At 36.3% G+C, this 23,031-nt stretch overlaps 3 protein-coding genes, 1 non-coding gene and 2 pseudogenes across 4 annotated transcripts; 3 read left to right on the forward strand and 3 right to left on the reverse strand.

The window, feature by feature from the left end:
• Positions 1-6,879: 6,879 nt before the first annotated feature.
• Positions 6,880-7,824, forward strand: LOC130502805 (uncharacterized; annotated as a pseudogene).
• A 207-nt stretch (positions 7,825-8,031) lies between these two features.
• Positions 8,032-8,103, forward strand: TRNAK-CUU (transfer RNA lysine (anticodon CUU)). Its single transcript has one exon. It is a non-coding gene; the product is annotated as a tRNA-Lys (tRNA).
• Positions 8,104-9,159: 1,056 nt separating this feature from the next.
• Positions 9,160-12,812, reverse strand: LOC108821504 (vesicle-associated membrane protein 724-like; annotated as a pseudogene).
• Positions 12,813-17,655: 4,843 nt separating this feature from the next.
• Positions 17,656-19,103, forward strand: LOC108820715 (uncharacterized). Its single transcript, XM_018593721.2, has 7 exons — positions 17,656-17,828; positions 18,208-18,249; positions 18,339-18,392; positions 18,471-18,524; positions 18,604-18,657; positions 18,739-18,810; positions 18,899-19,103. Exons 1-7 carry the CDS (start codon positions 17,757-17,759, stop codon positions 18,995-18,997), a joined length of 447 nt encoding a protein of 148 aa, XP_018449223.1. The 5' UTR covers positions 17,656-17,756; the 3' UTR covers positions 18,998-19,103.
• A 231-nt stretch (positions 19,104-19,334) lies between these two features.
• Positions 19,335-20,696, reverse strand: LOC108820716 (heat shock factor-binding protein). The gene is made up of 5 exons (XM_018593722.2): positions 20,610-20,696; positions 20,273-20,326; positions 20,172-20,195; positions 20,043-20,085; positions 19,335-19,724 (listed from the first exon to the last, which is right to left on the reverse strand). The coding sequence occupies exons 1-5, from the start codon at positions 20,610-20,612 to the stop codon at positions 19,588-19,590; spliced, it is 261 nt and encodes an 86-aa protein (XP_018449224.1). The 5' UTR covers positions 20,613-20,696; the 3' UTR covers positions 19,335-19,587.
• An 816-nt stretch (positions 20,697-21,512) lies between these two features.
• LOC108820758 (uncharacterized) lies at positions 21,513-22,952 on the reverse strand. The gene is made up of 5 exons (XM_018593766.2): positions 22,688-22,952; positions 22,491-22,597; positions 22,278-22,416; positions 21,989-22,183; positions 21,513-21,905 (listed from the first exon to the last, which is right to left on the reverse strand). Exons 1-5 carry the CDS (start codon positions 22,883-22,885, stop codon positions 21,663-21,665), a joined length of 882 nt encoding a protein of 293 aa, XP_018449268.1. The 5' UTR covers positions 22,886-22,952; the 3' UTR covers positions 21,513-21,662.
• Between the last annotated feature and the right edge of the window lie 79 nt (positions 22,953-23,031).

A 23,031-nucleotide genomic window follows, 5' to 3' on the forward strand; every position in this document is an offset into this window, starting at 1 on the left:
ATTGTTATAAACCATTGGATGGACGGACATAACCGAACCGTACCGGACAGTACCGGGCGGACGTACCGGACAGACAATACCGAACCGGACCAGACGCATGAGGAAGAAAGGAAGACTTAGACTTTACCATATTTATGTATTAGCATATTTGTATTAGGATATTACTATTTCCATGTATTTCCTATTCCTATTGGAAATAGGATCTTTCCATTTATCTCTTCCTTGTAACATGTATATATATAGATGCCTATTGGCACATCAATAATAGAAGAAATACAAGTTTTACAACACGTTATCAGCACGAGAGCTCTGAAAACCCTGAGAATTTCGAAACCCTTTTTTCCCAGCAACCACCATAAACCCTAGAAATCAGACGAAACTTCAAAACACCGTATCTCCTCAACCCGACGGATCCAGACGACAAGCCACCTATCAAATTCAAGATCTCGACGAGGCGTATCCAACGCCGTCGACCTCATCGCAATCCGATACCGGACGCGTTCTCACGAGCTATTACAAGAAGCGCCGTCAACTTGATTCAAAACCCTAATTCGGACGCAACTTCAAATCGACGTATCTCTTAAACCATAAGGATTTAGCCGACGTTCCATATATCCAATTGAAGCTCTCGACGAGAAGAATCCAGCGCCGCAAACCTCGTCTCAATCCGAGTTCAGACGCGTTCTCCACCTCCGTTTCAATCCGCGTTGACAATTTCCTTTTTACTAAAGGAAACCCTAGCTGTCTTTCCATTCTCATCCGACCAGCACCCATACTGACCATCCGACGAATTGATCAGCACCCGATAAGCCACCAGACGATCCGACAGTTCATCCAACAGCCGGTAGAGGTTCCGGACGATCCGATCAGCCCGTTCCTTGCTCGCGATAGACGTTCAAGCCGTTCGCGGTTTTCTCTCCTCTCTCTAGGTGGTCCAGTTTCAGATTCTCTCCAATCTAAAGGTAAATAAAATCTGAAACACCCTTTGGAACCATATCAAAACGAATTTGGTTGTTTGTTAAAGGATTGAACATTAAAATTTGATGAACCTAAAAACCTAGGACAATTGAATCCCTAAATAAATTTGAGGAATTAGGATTTGGTTTAGTTCTCCCGTTAAGTTGCTAGATCAAACGGTCATTAGGTTGTTAGAAGCACAAATATTCCTTATTCAATAAGAGATTGATTAAATCAATTAAAACCAAAACACTAAGTGTTCTTGGATCTCGAAAACCTTATGATCTGAATGATCAATCGGAGCCAATAGAAATCGATCACCCCTTAAACCCATCTTGGTCGATTTCACAAACTATAAATTCTATAAACTGAAATCTGAATTATTTTATTGATTGCTTGATTGATTGATTTGTTGAAATTTCCTTTCTGCTAAAATGGAAAATTTCCTTTTCTGAAAAAATAGAAAGTTTCTTTTTATAAAAATTTCCTTTTCTGAAAAGTTTTCAGCTTATGTTAAATTGCATATTCCATACTGAATTTGAAATAGGAATATTGCTAGAATGCTCACCATTGATCATTGATTGCTTAAACTGAATTTGGAATCACATAGAAACAATATATTAGGATCTCATCCGAATTTTGTTGATTGAATTATCTGAACAAATTGTTTGAGGTTTATTGTTTCATTTTATCACTTAGAATCATTGATTGCTAGGTTGATAAAAATCGATTGCATTAAGGAATAATCATTCAATCGGAACCGTGTGGTTCACTTGCATACATAATGATGTTTAGGTTGTTAGTATGATTGTTCATCTAGGTTGCTAGACTGTCTGATTCATTAGGTTGATAGATTTACATTAAATCCGACCTGAACACTTAGAATCATCCTGCTAGGATAGATTAAATGAATCCAGACTGTTCATACTAACCAGCCGTGTGGCTTTGCATCATGTACTGTGGTCGTGTGACCTAAGGGTCGTAAGACCTGATGCATTATAACCCTGAACATATAGTTTATATTTCATATATCACTTGTCTGAAATTTTTTCTAGTTAGGTCCGCAGGAACCTAGATCACATAAGAACACTTGAAAATTTCTGAGGTTGATATATGATTGCTTAAAGGGATATTTCATGTTGATTGATTAATACTTGTTAGAAATTTTTGTTTTGGTTGGTGTGAACCATTGATATATTGAGTGATAAAATTTCTAAAAGTATTTTCATGTTTGATTGATTATTTGAATGCATGAATTCTAAAAATTGATTGATATGATTCAGATGTCAACCTTGGATTATGATACCCTAAAAATTTCTGGAGAAAATTATCTAGGATGGGCAATGAATATCTCATATATACTATGGACAGAGGGTCTTGGGAAATGTATCATCAAGGATGATCATGGAACCAAAAGAACGAAATGGCATTAACAGTAATGAGCCATCATCTCATTGAGGAACTGAGAAATCAGTACCGAGATATAGAGAGCCCCCGATGCCTCTGGACAGAATTAATGTCCAGATACACTAAGGTGTTATTACCAAAGATAAGGCATGAGTGGATGAGCCTCAGATTCCGGGACTATGGGTCCGTGGAAGAATATAATTATACCCTGTCCGAAATAGCTCATAACCTGATATTATGTGGTGAAAAGTTAACAGATGAGGAATTACTTGAAAAGACATTCTCTACAGCAGATCCAAGAGATCTATTTTTACATCATAGAGAGAAATTTTTCACCACATACAATGATCTGTTCTCATACTTATTACAAAGAGAGTGGATGAATCAAATAAAGAATGAGATGAGTGGTTATGAAGCAGATTGTGATGAAAGAGATAATAAATCCGAGGAAGCCACATCCAAAGTGACAGTTGGAGTGGCCGGCTTGACCACAGGCTAAAAGGCCATTTGACATCCTGAAATTTTGCTTTGTTTGTTTGATTTACTTTAAATCTTATTATGTTATATGATTTAGTGTTTTTATGAAAACCTTTATTGGAATTTTATTTATTGAATGATTTTTATTTATCTTAGAATTACAAAGCATAAAAATATTCACGAAAAATAAAAATAAAATTCTCCCAATAAATCTTGTTCTAGAAGGATAGTTAGACCACAGCCAAGGCATTGCCTGAAGGGCATTATATACACCCAATTTCGTGGCCCATTGAGTACTAACAAGAAATGGTTTCCATATAGAAACAATGGGCAAAAGAGAACAAAAGGTTCCTACAGATTTTGAAAGAAAAATCGCCAAAGGCCTTATAAGAAAGTGGTCAAGACTATACCTATATACTCTACTGATTAATACTATGCTAAGATCAGTATGATGAGAGGCAAAAGAGCCATGGTAACCAGTTGGTTAACCATACGAAATTACACTTAATGGCATGACCGGACTAGCCATCCGGATCGATCCAAACTTGATGCAAATAATTGAAAGGCACAAAAGAGTTATCCCATAGAATCTCACGTTGTGAAACATGTACACAAGGAAAGCTCATGAGGCTTAACTGTCCCAAGTATCATGAAATGGCATAATGGTTTATAGCATGTTCATGAGGGGGAGAATACACACCCGTGTGGTACATGACCATACTATAACATGAACATGATCCGTGGGACATGGTCTATGGCCATGGTAAATTAATACAAAGACAAGCCACGTCCATCATGATAAACCATCCGGTCGAGACCGGGATGGATGGACAGACGTGGACGCGGTCAACAAAGTTCATACGACCGTACCACGGACGATGAAACCGACCGGGTCGAAAACAGAACCATGGACAATCATTTGGCCGATTTCCTATAATACAAAGGCCACGACCTAATGCTTGGGAACACACTGATATACATGTGTAAAGACAATATGCATCAGGCCATATAAGTGAGCATAGATATTCCCATCTCAGATTGAATACGGGTCACGACCAGACATATGAAATCTTAAAGAGATTTAACCACCACATTCATATGTGCTTTCTAAGATAGAAACTGAGATAAGAATTGGGAATATATGTTGGATAGGAGTATGACTTTCTCCCACGAATTTATATGAAACCTTGAGCCAAATATGGGTGATAAGATTAAATGGCCAGGTTCACGGATTGCATGAGTAATCCGACTGTCCAACATCAAAAGTGAGAAAGCTATAAGCTGGATAAAGAGTAAGATATTGGTATTAACCATCATTGTCTTGGCAAGATCCTCGGACTAGAAATATAATCTAAGACGTCCAAAGAATGTGATCAAATAATGCAAAAGCTAGCAGAACTAGATGCCAGACACATTGACCCGAAAGGAAAGAAAAGAATGACTAAATGTCATACCAGCTTATGCACCACGAAATTTGATGTCCTAAGAGACACAATCAAGTTGCTACAGAGTCTATACAAGATAGACCAAAGTGTTCCATAAGATAAAGGAACCTCGGATAGAAAGAAATGAAAAGGTGCACAGAATGATATAAATCCGAGTTCAAAAGGGAACCAGTCCGGACATGGAGATAAGGCTGGCCAGCTAACCATCTAAGGTACCAGACCATGTAGTTTGGGATGCCAAACTGCAAGGAAATAAAGGTCCTAGATAATGAAATCTCAAATCGATTTGGACATGTCTGGAACACAATGGAACCATAAATAAGAGTGTTAACACCACTGATGTATTTACATATAAGAGAACTCATAAAAGAAAGTAGCACTTGAGTATAAGATATAATGCGAGGATCATAAACCCACGAGAGTACTCACAAAGAATAAAATGGACGTGGGGTTTAAAGTAAAGAAAGATGGACGTATTGGCCATAAAACGCCATCAAGTGATAAAACCAGTGAATGAGTCATGTGAGGAAAGTAAACCGTGAGATAAGGACATGGTCACGTGGTCTAAGACGTGCATGTGCCTATTTACAGCATTTGAGCATAGCTGATTACACAAGGTTACTCACAGAGACCGAAAAACAGTTTATAAGGAGATATACTCCTATGTGGTGGATGCTACTACTCAGATTGAAATTGACAAAGGTCTGGTCATAAGTAAGAGATAAAAACGTAGTAAGCAAGCATATGGATCACTGGATCAAATATTATAAAGGTACCACAAAGATGAGAAAAGAAATTCTCAATGAACAGCATTGTTCCTAAGCTGTTCATGGACTGAATCATTAAGCAGCTGTATAAGTAAAGGATCTGTCTAAGAACAATCCAATTCAGTCCATACATACTTATAAGAAGTACAAAATCCCTTGTGTTTGGAACCAGCCTAAAGAGAGGTTGATACAGTTTATTTCTAGATCTCAAAGATCAGCTATCATGTAGCAGTCCATAAGCACGCCTAGCAAAGGTCCATACGAACTAAGGACATGGGACTGCATATACAGATATAGCCGTATGAGAGAAGTACCAATCACCATGTGATTGGTCGTGGTCTATGACCCAATGGTCTACGGCAAAGGCTTGATAGCAACACACCAACAACATCTTAGACATCCATCAAAGGTTGTGTGTGTGTATAAACAAGATTGATTCTTAAGACTATGTATATAAGGACTGCAATAACTCATAGCAGAGACCATAGTCGTGGGTATGTGTATGAGATCAGCACGCCCTAAGTAAGATATAAGATGGTCACAGCAAAAAGCGAAGAGAACCATTATGGTTCACGCCAAAGACCATACCAAATCAAAGACTATGTCCGGCTTCTTTCCGCCGAATCATCCATGAGAGATGACTAATTTTGTTAACCCAAAACGTGGTATGACTTTTGAGGTATCAACTATCAGTATGGATAGTACATATGGCAAGAAAGATTGATTGCCAAGAATAAGGTCCGATGAGTGTACTTGGTTATAGAACCAAAGTCTAATGAGTATGTAAAACTCATTGTAGTAATGATCACTGATCAAGTCATGATCTAAGACACTCATGAGAAAATTATGGACGTGTATAGACAAGGTCTATGACACAATATGGATCGACCAGTTCAGTACATTTTCGATAGTACTTAAGAGAAATATCTCACTGTCCATAAACGACCAGGTCATACTATAGGACGATCCATAAACACTTATGGATGAGATCCGACCAAGTAAAGTGGTTAGTAGTCTAAGAGACATACGTTTTTGGTCAAGGACCATAATGGTCGACCATATTATAAGTTGGACGACATAAGGCACAGTACGTCCAAGTGTTCTTCTGCGAAATTCTAAGAGAAAGAAACACAGACACTCCAAGCTCACTGAATCAATATTTACAAGTCCTTACACGGACATCTTCAGTGATGCATTCATCAGGGGGAGTAGTGTGTGTTGTACTCTTTTCCCTTCACCAAGGTTTTGTCCCACTGGGTTTTCCTGGTAAGGTTTTAATGAAGGCAACATGAAGCACACTATGAACTCTGAAACGGTTATGACGTCCAAGGGGAGTGTTATAAACCATTGGATGGACGGACATAACCGAACCGTACCGGACAGTACCGGCGGACGTACCGGACAGACAATACCGAACCGGACCAGACGCATAGGAAGAAAGGAAGACTTAGACTTTACCATATTTATGTATTGCATATTTGTATTAGGATATTACTATTTCCATGTATTTCCTATTTCCTATTGGAAATAGGATCTTTCCATTTTATCTCTTCCTTGTAACATGTATATATATAGATGCCTATTGGCATATCAATAATAAGAAGAATATACAAGTTTTAACAGTTATAAGTTTTTTCTTTTAACACTACACTCAGAAACTATTCATTAACCGGTTTGCATTTATATGGATCGGATCACAAGAGGTAAGCGATGATTTTTCCTGTGGGCTTTTCCCTGTTCGCGAGAATGGACTTATCTTGAGATTCCGTGACAACATTATTTGGGTGTTCGGCGGCATCCATTTTATAATCCAGGGGTTAAATATAATACCTGTTTTCTAATGGACCAAAATGTAAATTAGAAAACCACATCGGCCTTTGCTACTAAATCCCTAAACCCTAAAAAAAACAAACTCAATCTTCCTTGTCCTAAACCAAAAAAGATGCGGCCTTTAGACGAGAACGAGACGACCGTCGTCTTCGAGAAGATCTTCAAGTTCGTGGGCAACAACCTCAAGAACATCGTCGAGAACCCATCTCACGAAGGACCCGAATCAGACCCCGGCCGCTACTGCTTCCGTCTCCAGAAGAGCAGAGTCTACTACGTCAGCGAGAGTCGCTCGTGAAGCGAGCCACCAACATCTCCCGCAAAAGCCTGGTCTCCCTCGGACCTGCATCGGAAAGTACACTCACGCCGGGAGCTTCCACCTGACGATCATGTCGCTCAACCTCTTGGCGGCGAAACGCGAAGCACAAGGTATGGCTGAAACCCACGTCGGAGATGTCGTTTCTGTACGGGAACCATGTGTTGAAAGGAGGGTTAGGGGGATTACTGATAGCATCGTGCCTGGAGATGGGGTTGTTGTGTTCTCCATGTCTGATGTTCGTTGGGGTTTGGGATCGCGGCGAAGAGTACGCAGGATTGTCGGAAGTTGGATCCGAATGGGATCGTTGTGCTTCATCAGGCTGATATTGGAGAGTATCTGAGGGATGAAGACGAGCTTTGAAAGGCTTTATTTAATTGAAATTGTTGTTTTTAAGTTTTGTTTTGAGGTTTAAGATGTGTAAGCTTGTCGAACTTGGTGTTGGATCTATGAAAGTTTCGATTTTATGAATCTGTTTTGAGTGGTTGTGTCTGTTTGAGATGTGAGTGTCATGTAAGCTGGCAAGTGTTTGATCAGCTTCATTTGCTTTAGATTTTATAGCCAGCACATGTTCAATGTTCAGAAGCTTCAAACTTTTTCAATTAACTCGCTTTTATACCACTATGAACCAATAGATTGCATTACAGTTCCGTGGACAATCTTGATAGGTGTTTTCGGCTTTAAATAAACATTTTGTAGATTTGTAGTCACTGATACTACCCACAAAAAGTTTCCATCTACTGAACTCAAATACAGCCCAAGGAAGCTGCATCTTTTCTGCAGTATGAAACTGCTTAGCCAATATATAATAGCTTGACACATTACAGTCACCAAGGCCCGTCTAGCTCAGTTGGTAGAGCGCAAGGCTCTTAACCTTGTGGTCGTGGGTTCGAGCCCACGGTGGGCGCAGCCTTTTTTATCCTTCTGGTTTTTTTCCTGATAATCTCTCTTTCTCATCCCTCTACCCAAGACTTTTGTTCTCTGACGCCAATCCAGCCAACGGCTTTAACTCACACTCTTAGTAATTTGTTGTGTCTTCAATCTGTGCACTCGAACCGTGACAAACCGAAAGCCAGATTATGAGCACAAGTAGTAGCAAGATCCCAAGAACCAGTGCCGTGCGAAGGAAGTTTGAGGTCTAAGGCAAATTTGGTTTTTTTTTTACAAAATCTAAATAGTGTTATATATATATTTTAATTATACATAGTTTTTTAAAAGAACTACAGAGAAAAGTTAAAATATTTAAAAGATTTCTTATATAATGTTCTCTTTTTCTTACAAACAAACTAAATTTTGTGGTATAAGAAACAAATATAGTTACACTCAAAAACAAAAGTTTAAATTATTTAGAAGAATATTTGTTAAGATAAAAAAAAAATTAGGAAAATTTGAGTAAAAGAGAGGATTAAACTCATGTGAAAACACATCTACAAAGACACTAAAACTATTATACAGAAGTGATGAGTATTATAGGGGGCCCTAAAAATTTCATAATCTTTAGGGAGCCTAAGGCAAATGCATTTCTTTAACACTACAAGCACGCTCTGCCAAAAACCACCAGTTTTATCTTCATGTTCTGGTACCACAACTTCCTCCTCACTTGTGTGACTGTGTCCCTTGTTTTTGTACTCCTGCGCCTGAAAATGTTTCAAAACAATATGTTTTAAAGTGGCTGGTTCCATAGAGTATACGTTACAAACAAGCCTACAAGTTTAGTTTCCAGAGTCAAGTTTGATTAACCTGAGAGCGTAGATCTCGGTCTTGTGAACCGTTAGATTCCCCCTCTGTCGATGGCCTGAGAACAGATCAACAATAATGAACATGTAGAAACATAAAATGTTGTTATGCATAGTGATTTGTCTTTTCTTTAAGGGACGTCGTAAAATATACTAGTCATTGCTTTTCTCTGGCAGATCCATTATACTCAAAAGGTCACACAAAGGAGAATGATTGTTGTCTAAAATTATATTAGCTTTTCAATCTCCTCTGCATGGTCAACAATATATTTCATGTGTTCTTTCATTACGGGCCTGCAATTTTTGAATTTTAAAATCTCTTAATATCTATCTATTCATTACAATGCCCCAAAACGTCTTAAGGTAGTAGTAGGGGTGTAAGTACCCGAACTCCTTGTTGAGACTTTTGGCGATAGCTGTGCTTGCTTTTCCACCTCCATACCTTTTTTGAAATCAGCTTTCACACGCTCTAGAAACAGCGAAATCGATATTTGGTTGCTAAGAGCATCTTTTGCCACATATGCTGAAAACGTAAAAAAAAACAAAAGACATACATCATCATCTGGTCCATCTTAAATGATCTAGTACTTTTAAGTTAATAGTAAAACACAATGTTGTGTATTGTCATGATCAACAACTGAATATTGAAGAAAAACAGAGACCGCTTGAGCTTTAAGTTAAAAACACTGTTTGCCTATTAAGGCGAATCTAAATCTACAACATGTCCTAAGAGATAAGCTACCTTACCTGATAGAACCAAAATCGAGCACCGTCCTTTTTGGTTCATGAACACGATTCAAAGTGGCGACTTTGTCAACCACTTCTACTCAACCAAGGTTTCTCCACCAGTTTGTGCTGATCACAACGACCGAGCCGCACATTCAATCCACCGTATTGACCCGGGTACGTCCGGGTTGGAGTTTCAGCTGGAACCACAACCAGACGACTTAACTGACTGTACCAGAGCTCGTCTTTCCCGACCAACTCGACATTCTAAGACCCACGGTCAAGCCAGACTTAGCTTGGGTCGTGAGGAAACCGAAGACGGACATGCATTCTTATCCGGCGGACCATCCGGACAGTCCTGCAGGCGTCCTTATCTTTACCCCGTGCACCCATCTGGTTCGGATGAACCTGAACATTATCTGAAGGGTCATCTTTGACCAATCTGCATGAAAAACTGAGTCTTTGCCTCATTAATTCAGATCTAGTCAATTTATATTTCTATACATTATTTTATGTGCCTTGACTAGATCTGATCAAATATCTAAATTCTATGTATTGTTTTCCGCATTTCTCATTATTAGTCTTTGACTACAAACACTATAAATATGTAGTCCCATTCATGAATAAAATTAGATCATTTTGGAATTTGTTTTTGTTCTTCTTCTCTGAGTGAGAGAGAGAGAGAGAGAGAGAGAGAGTTCTTAGTTAGTTCATCGGTGTGAACCGGTTTGTTGATTTGGTGGTCAGTCAATCATCTCTGTGTGTTGTTTGGTGGTTAGCCAACACATTCATCTTTTTTTTGTGGTTAGCCTTAGATCGTGGGTATATCAAAACCCATTCCGCACCTTTTGACGATCCTTTCAATCCATCCCAGTTCCAGAAGCGCCTTTGCCTTCTCGGTTCATATCCAACACCCTAATAAAGTGATCATTCCGATTTTGGGTCTATCATTTGGTATCAGAGCCACTTTGGCTGGTTTGTTTTCATTCTCTTTTAATCTTCTCATTTCTTCATCATTTTCTTTTCTTATTTATTTTTGGATCCGGTCTATTCATTTACTCCTTTTTGATCGCCATATTTAAAACAAACGATATTAAAAAAAAGTAAACGTTTTTGGCTTGGATCACTTCTGAAGAGAAATCTAGGAGGAGTGGTGGAAGAGAAAAACTTGCTGGCCGAGGAGAAATCCGGCCTTAGAACAGTTAAGATGGATCCACACAAAAATTGGAGACAAAATAGGTCCCAGTGATGATGATTTTTTTGTGGATCCGCCTTAACTGTCCTAAGACCGGATTTCTCCTCGGCCAGCAGGCATTCTCTTCCACCACTCCCCCTGGATTTCTCTTCAGAAGTGATCCAAGCCAAAAAACGTAGTTTTCTTTTAAATATCGTTTCTTTTTTTTTTAATATGGCGATCACAAGGGAGTAAAGAAACATCCCGGATCCAAAAAAATAAGAAAAAAATGATGAAGAGATGAGAAGATGAAAATATAATGAAAATAAACCAGCCAAAGTGGCTCTGATACCAAAAGATAGACCCAAAATCGGGAAGGATCACTTTAGCCAGGTGTTGTATATGAACCGAGAAGGAAAAGGCACTTCTGGAATGAGATGGATTGAAAAGATCGTCAAGAGGTGTGGAATGGTTTTTGATATACCCACGATCTAAGGCTAACCACCAAAGAAAAGATGAATGTGTTGGCTAACCACCAAACAACACACAAAGATGATTGGCTGACCACAATATCAACAAGCCGGTTCACACCGATGAACTAGCTAAGAACTCTCCCTCTCACTCAAAGAAGAAGAAAAAAACAAACTCCAAAATGATCTAATTTTATTCATGAATGGGACTATATATTTATAGCGTTTGTAGTCAAAGACTAATAATGAGAAATACGGAAAACAATACATAGAATTTAGGTATTTGACCAAATCTAGTCAATGCACAGAAAACAATGTATAGAAAATATAAATTTGACAAGATCTGAATTAATGAGTCAAAAACTTAGTCTTCCATGCAGATTGGTCAAAGATGACCCTTCAGATAATATTCAGGTTCATCCGAACCAGATGGATGCACAGGGTAAAGATAAGGGCGCCTGCAGGACTGTCCGAATGGTCCGTCGGATGAGAATGCATGTCCGTCTTCGGTTTCCTCACGACCCAAGCTAAGTCTGGCTCGACCGTGGGTCTTGTAATGTCGAGTTGGTCGGGAAAGATGAGCTCTGGTACAGTCAGTTCGGTCGTTTGGTCGTGGTTCCAGCTGAAGCTCCAACCCAAACGTACGCGGGTCAATACGGTGGATAGAACGTGCGACTCGGTCGTTGTGATCAGCACGATCTGGTGGAGAAACCTTGGTTGGGTAGAGCTGGTTGACAAGATCGCCACTTTGGATCGTGTCCATGAACCAAAGAGGACGATGCACGATTTTTGTTCTATCATTACCGAAGCCATCTATCGACGAGGAAGTTGAAGGTATGGTGATCGCAGTTGTAAGTGAACTTGCTGTTGCTTGAGGAAGGAAGCGTTTGGAGACACTGTCAGTGTGCTGCTATCACCATTTTTTTAATAGTGGAATCTTTTTGATAAAAAATGAGATTTTCCACGCTTAATTGATAACCATTTGTTATCATTGGGGGTTTTCTGAAAAAATGGAGTTGATTGGATTTGCACCAATGTAAACCATAAGTTTCAGACACAATGACGGGAAGTTAACGGTGAACTCTGCCAGAAACATAGTGCCTTTGGCGACGATATTAGACACAAAGTATCTCATATCGGTAGTTGGAATGGATCTTTAGTAATATATAAGGTGGATGAATTACTCCTCTTATCACCAATTGATTTTAAGTTGGAAGCCTAAGAAACTTAACATGGTATCAGAGCCTGATCCAAACAGTTCAACCCGATCTTCATCCACTCGGCCTAAAGTTGGCCCTCGATCCTTGTCCGAACATTCGAGATTGACGCTCAAAGAGTCATCATCTCGAGGGGATGTATTAGACATAAAGTATCTTACATCGGTAGTTGGAATGGATTTTTAGTAATATATAAGGTGGATGAACCACTACTTTTATCATCTATTGGTTTTAAAGTTAAAAGCTCAAGAAACTTAACAGACGAAGCTGTAGATAAACGATTCATGTCCCATTGATTCGCCACCGGGTTGGCTCAGGAATAGGAGGAAGAAAAGGTTTTGTGATTTCTAGCTTTCCTGTGTCTGGAATCACTAACTTTATTTTATTTCTAAATAGCTTTTTACTTTACTCCAATATTTCGTAAGAAATGCGTAGAAAAGTAATGTAACTAGTTTTTTTATGCTTGACAAAAGAAATTGATATGAAACAAATAATTGTGTTTAACCAAAAAAAACCAAATGATTTTGTGAAAGAAATAATCAAAAATTCAAAACAATATTATTCACATTTTTAATATAACTGTGTGTATATATATATATATATATATATATATATATATATATATATTATTTAAGATTTGAATTTCCTTATGTGTCATATTCTTTATGATTTTAAGTTTCTGCCTTATTATATAATTAAACGAATTTTATATTGATAATATTAGAACATATATATATATATATAATGTTTATGTGGAACTAATATTTCTATTATAAAACATCTCTATAATATTATTTGAGAAGTCAGTTTCCTATATGTCGCGCTCATGTTAACTCTCACGATGGTTGATTACGCTGATACCCTTAATGAATTAAAAATTTACATTTAAATACTATTATTGAAATTTTTATTTAGTTTCCTTTTAAATTTTTTCAAATAACATATATAATAAAAAGGAAACATTTATAAAGTTTTTAAAAAAAATTAAAAACGAAAATATATGTTTATATAATATATTTTCATTAAAAAAGGAAATTTCACAAAATAGAAATATCCCATTTAAGACTATTTTAAATAACAAAAAATATACTTTTGAAATAATAAAATATTTGTTTATATCTATATTTTCTTAGATGAAAATATATATTTGTATATAATGTGATTTCGTAATCTATAAATTATATTTTACTTATATAATATGATTTCTAAAATACAATCACAAAAAATTAAACTGTTTATTTTAAAGAGATATTAAAAATAAAGTAAAGTTAACTTTTGATCAAAAAATTAAAATATTTTAAATTAAAATAACACTATATAATTTAACAAGGTAGATATATTATATATTATCATTATTAAAAATGTTTTTTTAATATTAAATTTTATGTTTATGTTTGTCAAAGTTAATATAACCATAATCAAAATACCAACGCAAATATGAATTTTCATTTTTAGGATTATTTGCATAAATTTCAGTTTACCATTTAATATATATAAGATAAAATTATTTAGAATTTATAAATATTTTAGTTATTGTAAATATTGATATGTGTTCATGAGCTTCCAAAAAGTATTAGTTACTTATGTAAGTAACTTTCAATTGATTATCGTTTTACTTTCTAATATTTTATTTTAAAAAATCAACATATAGTTGAATTTTTGTAATTTGGAATCAAATATTTAGTTTATTTTTACTTCATTCTAAGCACAATATATTTTAAGTTATAAATAATCTTCCTCAAATATATTTACATATCTAAGATAATAACCAAAGTAAAAGCAAATAATCATAATTTTCATATATTTAAAATAAAAAATATTAGTTGAATTTAGAGAAATTGATTGATGCAATCCAATATACCCAAATGATAACTTATTTAAAATCATATGTCTGATTAAAATAATATAATATTATTAATATAAATTATGCATACAAATTATAAATTAATTCAAAATTAAAATTAAATAACAATCAACTATTGTAACATATTTAATTTATAAATATTTGTATCCATGCATGAGCACGGGAAAATCAGCTAGTTAAGATATAAAACAATGTTTATCTATAGTTTAGAAGCTTTTATCTATATAAAAATCTTCAGAAAAATTTTGGTAACAAATGTTAACGTTCCTTGTTCGTCAAAACAATAAAAACATGTTAACTTCCACTTGGCTCTCCCTACAGCCGACACAGGATATATGATATCTATATATATAAAAAAATGTTCCTTCTCTCCTGTTGTGCCACGTCATTAAGTCGAGGAAGGAGAAGCTGACAGGCGTCCACTTTTCTTTAAACGCTTCGTTTCATTAAAACTGCCGCAATGTTTATGGACTTTTTTTTATATATGGGCTTTGTTTTGGTGTTGAACACTGCCCGGTCTGCGGCAGCCCTTACGCTCTCTGAGCGCTTCGTCCCGCTTCGTCCCACTTTTAGGGTTCTTCCCACTTATCGATCTGCTTAAATGGTGTGATGATTCCGTTCGTCGGGGTTTAGATGACATCCGTCGGGGTTTGGATTTGTCCTCCTTATCTGCACACCAAAAGTTAGGGTTTATAAGTCTCTTCAATCTCCAACAGCAACGCCGTTCACATACATACTCAGAAATCTTGAAGCTGAAGACATTGGCACTGTGTAAATCAAAACAGTAATAATAAGCGGAGATAACACAAATCGATGAATCAAGAATCATAGAGACAAAAAAAAAGAATCATAAAGACACAAACCTCAATGATTGGGAACTCTAACACGCATCGCTGCTTGAGATCGAAGAGCATGGCATAAAGTAAACCAGTCACACAAACCATTTTAAAGAATCATAAAGACACAAACCTCAATGATTGGGAACTCTAACACCCATCGCTGCTTGAGATCGAAGAGCATGGCATAAAGTAAACCAGTCACACAAACCATTTTAATCATATTCTCTCGATCACTCCAGTAGACAAACAGGACACATCCGCGGAGCAGAGGCCGCCGAAGCCAGTGGCCGGAGATGAAGAGCCGAAGCTAAAAGAGACACGAACGCGGCGGCAGAAGTCTGGATCCGAGAGGTAGTTTCGGAGGCCGATGGTGAATTGGAAAGGAGAGAGAGAGAGAGGAGAATCTGAGGTTGGTGAAGATAGGATAGGAAGTGAAATGGAGAAGATGAGCTGTGAGGCGTTGACGACGAGGGAAGTGAGAGAAAGGAGATGATGTAAGAGTAGTGGAGCTCAACACCATTTACACTATACGGTCAATAAATATATTAATAAAGATAAATATGTATTATAAAAATATATAACTAAGTACAAGAACTGTATTAAATTATCCATATATTGAAATTAAAATAGTTAGTATCATTAAAAAGTATGGTTAAGAAAAAACACACGGTTAATGCAATCTAAAACATAATTTAAAAAAAACATGTGAAAAGTAAGTGGTTAATTATTTTGTGAAAGACAGAAATTTTAGAATTTTCAAATTTCCAATAGAAAAAAATAAAAAAATAAGGATACAACTAAAAATTAAATGATCAATAATTATTAGGTAGCCGGAAATTAGTCTAAATCTTAGGTTTCAAATTATTCTTGAGCAAAAATTACAGGGGTTAATGAAACTATATTTTACGAATTGCCTCTTTCCTGGATGGAAGTGGTGGAGAAGTGACATCAAATGTATTTGTGAGGGGAAGATGACAGAAACCAACATATGATGGAACTAAATATAACAATTTCTACATAATATATGTATTGTTCTAGAAAAACTACAAAGTAAATGTCACGATTGCTTTTACTATAAACAACATATAGTAAATTTATACGTTTTTAAAACATATTCAATCAGTTCCAATGCTTTTTTTTTCTGAACAACCAATCAGTTCCAATGCATTTTGACCTTTACAGGTTATAAGCTTCTCATTTTCCATGGTTTTTGATCTGTTTTGCTTGAATTTTCCTTTAAATAGTTATTAAGCTATTACATTGACACTATTTTCTCATATTGTATAGACCAATATATTAAATATATTTACATAAGAAGATTCATGCCGATAAAAATAATGACAGAATGTATACTAAAAATATTTACCAGACATGCCTTCGAAACAGTCTGATTGTAACAAAATTAGCATCTATTTTTTTTACAATTTGAAAATAGTGCAAAGATTAAATTAAAGTTTGAGATCTATATGCCGTTTACCCAGTTATACAAACTTTTTGGTTTTCTGCTACCGACGAAAAAAACTCTAACGACTAGCTAAAAAATAGAGCCACCACCAACGATTCTTTGTGAACACAATTTCCTACCTCAAAGACATTTTGAAGCAAAACTCGGTACACTGTCTTAGAAGACAAATCTTTATGAAAAATAAATTTTAAAATTTCATGTTAACTTGATCTGCATGTTAATATTTATAACACAAAACACATTCCAAAAAGTCCAAAGTTGTTAACTTTTGATCCCACTGCCAATAGCCCTAATGGTTACTGGCCAATATATGAAATACTAAAAACTTCACTCAAACTAAGCACATTACAAATAAATATAAATCAGTTTACAGACTCATGTTTTCTATTTTTTAAAAACAACCAAAAACATTTATCCAGTTATTACTTCCAAATATTAAACCAAACGAAATAAATAATAATATCATACAAGAATTAGTTCACTCCACGCCCAACATTTATAAAAACCATAAACGTTATATACATTTTTCTTGCAAATAAAAATATAAAACACATGTAATGAAAATATGCAATTATATAATTATATACATCACATGTTAAGCATATCCGGCGCGAAGCGCCGCCCGATCATTTATTTGATGTTATGTGTCATAGTATAGTTATTTTTTTAATCAAGATATGTTGTTAGCAAACTCCCGCGGGGATGATACATGTAAATAAACTTATCACATATAATTTCTTTTTATCTAAATTTAAAAAAAAAAAAAACAGTATCATATATCTCTTGCAAATGCAAACATAAAACACAAACCATAAATTCATACAAAAAAATAATAATCTAAATCACAATAAAATTATATCCCGCCCGTAGGGCGGGCCGGACCTAGTATACCATATAAAATGATTATTATATTTGAATTTTGATTTTTGAAATTTGGGACTCGCTTCCAACAACGACATCACTAAATAATCTGATGTTGTTTGTTGGTCAGTTTATCAGCCCTCATAGATGATTATACGTCTTTCTTCTTCTTCCTAAACCCTAGTACCATAATTTCTACATCGCGATAATGGCGGAGCAGACCACCATGGATCCAACATCACCCGCGACTCTTGTCTCCGTATCTTCTCCTAATCCTCCTGTAATCTCTCTCACATGCTCTTTAATCGCTTTAATTTTTCGATACTGATCTGGGATTTTTGGATATAATATACGATACTCTATCTAGGGTTTGGTATTAACTGTAAGATTTCGGACTTAGATCCGTGTTTTGCCTGCAAATTTTACTTTCTCCACTTTATAACAACCTCAGATTCTGGGTACATTGATTTTGAGTTGTTTCACTTGCAAAGTTCATTTCTCATTTGGTTTGGTTCTTGTCTCTTTAGATTTAGAGTCAGCTTTTGTTGCAATATTTATAATTTTACAGTAATCTCATTGGTCATAGAGCAGCATTGATTGTTTTCAAGTGGTTGTCTGAAATTTGATTTTTGATCTTTGGTTTGTTTCTTCTGCTGCAGAAGAAAGAAAACACCAATCCTATTGATTCAAAGCTCCTCACGGTATGTACTACTAGTGTAGCTTTCCCTATTGTTAACTGCTACTCAAATCTTCAGCCGTTTTCTGATAGTCTAGATTTCGTTTTCTCTAGGAACTCAACGAATCAAGGGCCGAGTTGCTTAATAGGATCTGGAATCTGAAACAGGTTTGTTTCTCATCTTCTTCAGACATCCTTTTATCCTCTTTTCTAAACGAAAATAATCTGACACCTCTCTGTCTTTAGGACTTGCAAAGTTGGAGAGGCAAGCTGGACACACAAGTTCAAGTCTACCGTGAGGTTACTTCCCATTTCTAATCCTCTCACAAATACATTTTGAATAATTCATTATAATTAACTATTAATCGGTGCTTCACAGGAGCTCTCTGGGTTAAAGAAGACTCTGAATCTTGAAGTTGAGCAGCTCCGTGAGGTATGTATAAAAAACCAGCAGGCACATTTGATTATCTTGCTGGTTTCATTTTTGATTCGTTTCCTTTACATGGAAAACCAGGAATTCAAAGAACTGAAAACTACCTTGAATCAGCAGCAAGATGATGTTTCTGCCAGCCTTAAAAGCTTAGGCGTGAGTCTCTTGATAGTCTCTTCTTCTTCCTTAATAGTATCTAAATGTATACCACCACCTCCACGGTTCTCTGTTTTTCTCCTTGCAGCTACAAGATGACTCCAAAGATTCAAAAGAGCAAATGGTGACGAAAGAGAGAGTGGAAGCTCGATTGACTGATGAGAATGCGAAAGAAGCTGAGCCTTAGAGATGATGATACTGTTTCTTCTTATCATCTTACCACTACTACTACTACTTCAACTACGTTGAAGTTGTACCGTTCCTTAAATATATAGTACTTGCGGTTTAGTTAATTCTAATGATGCACCACAACACAGCAGTTGCAAGATACAGAACCAACCAAGTCTCTTTTTAAGTTTCTAATATGATGACCGAGTCTACACCAGTGATGAATAAAAGGGAAATTGCATTGCAATAAGGACTGGGCAATCGGAGGACAGGTTCGGTCCCAATTGAGTTATATTTGTACAAGTTGTAATTACGGCACCTATATTTTACTTCATAAGAAATATGCAAAAGTAGGAAATGTTAAAATTTTAACAGTATAGAACAATGGGAAAGCAAAATACTTGGTTAGCGAATCCTTCAGGCGTTAGAGACTTGTCAGTTATCTCAAAACTAACATAGAAAGCAAATCATAAATGCAGAGTAAGTGTAATGTACCACCACATCATCAAATCTATTTGATGAACTCCAACAACATATTCATGACTTTTAAAAAGTAACACAAATCTTAACAAATTTCATAACCATGAAGGAAGATGAACTTAAAATCTTTCAAGTGGAACCAGCCGGTGGTTTTGGTTCATCTCCTGACTTGGAGGCAGGAGGAGGAGTGCCTTCAACTCCCATCTCGGCTCTTAGATCATTGATGCTCTGCTCCAGCTCATTGATTCTGCCTCCCATATCATCGAGTGGAACGAACCATCAAAGTCAAGGAAATTAAGATTAATGTGAAATAGACAGATCAAAAACACATAAGTGTTCCAAATTTGTATCCATTACTTAGGAAAATATAGTGAGCAGAACAACAAGTATCTATGTAAGAGCAACTCAAACATGAGAACATATCATATAAACATTTGGAGTCTCAAAACATACTTTAATCATCTACTCTGCCACTGAGAAAACTGTTGATTCCTAGTTCTAAACTAATATTCAAGGATCATCACACTTTAAAGGAAACAACAACAACATCCAAGCAAAAATATAGACTGATAAAAAAAGGATATTCTTAGTAATGATGGAGTCGGACATTGTCTGGAACCTGCTTTGCTGAAACACACACAAATCAAAAGCAAAACTTTTCAATCAGAATCAACCTACTGAAGTAAAAAAAAATAAAAATAATAATAACCCACCATCTGCTGCAGGAGATTCTGGACCTGCGGATAAGAATTGAAGGATTCAATGACATAACCAAATCTCAAAAACATTTTTGTTATAGATGTGAAGTACTCACAAAAGCAGTCATATCAGCAGTGCTCTGCTTAGAATCCTCAGAATCGTGCCCATCCTGTCAACCATCAAATAAATAAATAAATAAATAAATAAAAGCTGTAAGTATACAAACTCCATTGATCCAGAAAGGAGGAGGATGAAGAAACGGTTCAAGGTGGATGCCACTGGACTGTATGTATTAAGAAAAAAAAAACTAATAATCCGTAGATATGATAACATCTGAGAGGATTTTTTTTTATCGCGAAATTCTAATAGACAGATCTGAAGAACACTGGGCCTAGGGTTTGCGAATGAGAACATCAATTCGATTGAAATCAAGAAAACCGCATCGTACATACCATTTTAGGGTTCTTTTCGGAGACGACGACGAAGGAGAAGAGCGATGTGTGTTTGAAATTGAATTAACTTTGGAAATCAAAACAAACCTGCTGTGTAGATTAAATGTCCAAAATACCCCTCTACTTTAGTATCCTTACGATTAGGATTTGCGTTTTGTGTATTCAAATTTCAAATCTATACACATCCAACGTTTAGATTGCGAATCTGGTTTAGTTTAACCGGTTCAAAATCAAACCTGTACCGAAAATTTATTGACCCATTCTTCTGCTCCCAATTATAGCTACCGGGTTGTGATTGGATCTTAACCGAGCAACATAAGATCAGTAGGTTCGATGGTTTTGTTTCCACACAAGACCTTAAACCAGGTGACTCCACATGTGTACCGTACCATCAGCAAGCAAAACCCTATAATATACCAGATAAATATCAGATGAGTTTGATTCAAGAACTTCTGAATACAGAGACGTTAACTAGAATTCCATATGTTTCTCCCATCCCATGATGGAGCAAGACATATCCACTTTCGGACGGGAGTGTCAATCTTTAGATCAGAGCAATAAATTATATGAACAGCTTCCTGACTATAAAAGAAGCCATCTCTCTCACCTTTCCGTTCCATTACATTACTAATATAATAAACACATAGCGAGTCCATTTCAATAACTATACCTCAAAGGCTCAAAAACTCAAGATCTTAATTAGGAAGGTCATCGATCCAATCAATCACTGCATCTGTTGTTGTAAGAGTCGCTTTCAGGATATCAGACTTCAAGCATAATTAAGACCAACAGAAAACGTGTGACATCACAAAATAGTAATGCTAATTGTAGGACCCAATACTCATGCTAAGGTTAAACCAGTTGTTCAAAACTTTTGAAGCTGAGGACAGAAGAATAAAACCCTTCACAAGATAAAGCAATTCACAAAATAAGAGAACATACTGTCTCATTGGATCCATTGTGAATGAATTGAAGAAACTGAAAGATTGTTATTACAATCATGTGAATATACGTACGTTACATAAGAGACAAGGTGTTTCTTCATCAGAAACGTTATTGAGATGAGACGATCTTGATCATGGCTTGTGCATTGAGCCCTGTTAGATTCTTCTCACAAAACCTCTGCCAAGCTTCTTGTTTGTTTCCTTCTTCTTCTTCATTCCATGTGAATTTCTCGTAAACAGAGTTCACCATACTCCTCGCAGCCTCCCTTGCCTCTGGTAACTTATCATTCAACAAATCCGCAGCCATTTGCACAATCACAACCATCCCGAACTCCTCCATTTCATTCACCTCCTAATATACATACAAAAAAAAAATCAGTATAATAATTCCAGAATAGTAAAACATTTTTTTCACAATTAGAAGAAAAGAAATACCATTTTAGAAACGCAGTTCGAAGTAGACACAGCAGCTTTGGCCCTAACACGAGGGTTACTGTGTCGGACATAAGCGTTGAGCTTACGCAGAAGAGGCAAAGAATCCACCGAGTTAACCATCGTGTTCAGCGCTTTGTCTGCTTCTTCACAAACAAACTTCTTGTCTTGTGAAGCTTTCATTAGCAGCTGTAATAACTGTTTTTTTACGGTTTAAGATTTAAGTAATTAGCTCTTTACCCAAATCAGATCATACTTTAAATACTTGAAATGAAAAAAAAAAAAGGGTTACCAGATCGTCCATCGTTTTCAAAAGAGTCAACTTTTCTCCAAATGCTTTGAAGATATCAGAACAAGCCATAATCGAAGTCTTGCACAAGGCGCTTCTAGGGTTCTTCATCGCTTTCACCATCACAACCATAAGCTTTTCTCTGCACAGTTTCAAAAATCATCAACAACACCTAATCTAATCTGAAACAATCAAAGATTGATGAAAGAAACTTACAGAATTGGTAGCAACAGAGAAGAGTGATAAACTGCGAATCTCCTTGTGTTGTTGAGTGATTCACACACTTTGATCCAATCCTTTGATGCTAATTCTTCAAGTAACCTCTTCATTAGATTAAACAACAACTAGATTTGAGTATATATATGATCATTCAAACCAAATAACTCTAGACTTTTTAGGTGAGGATCTGACACCTGAACAGAGGATTCTGGATCTGGAAACGGTTTGAGATTTTCAGAAGCGATGTAGTCGATGGTTGATTCAGTGGGAGGAGGTACGAGGATGTTTTCGTCGTTCAGACCACCAATCTCTGGGTTCTTTGAGAGTTTCGGAAGCTTCTTAGGTCGTTCCTGCGAGATCGGAAGAGCGTTTTCGATGTTTCTCAGCGCCATTGATTTGGAAGTTTTGAGATAGAGAGAGAGATTGTGATTTTGAATATTGTAATGTGGGGAATCTATGGTGGGGTTTAAGGGATGGATATAAAGATAAAAGATAGCCGTTGGGGAGGTTTGGCTCCAACGGTCACATTTGTTGGTTC

The sequence above is a fragment of the Raphanus sativus genome, unplaced genomic scaffold (genome assembly GCF_000801105.2).
Source record: "Raphanus sativus cultivar WK10039 unplaced genomic scaffold, ASM80110v3 Scaffold0690, whole genome shotgun sequence".
NCBI classification, from domain to species: domain Eukaryota; kingdom Viridiplantae; phylum Streptophyta; class Magnoliopsida; order Brassicales; family Brassicaceae; genus Raphanus; species Raphanus sativus.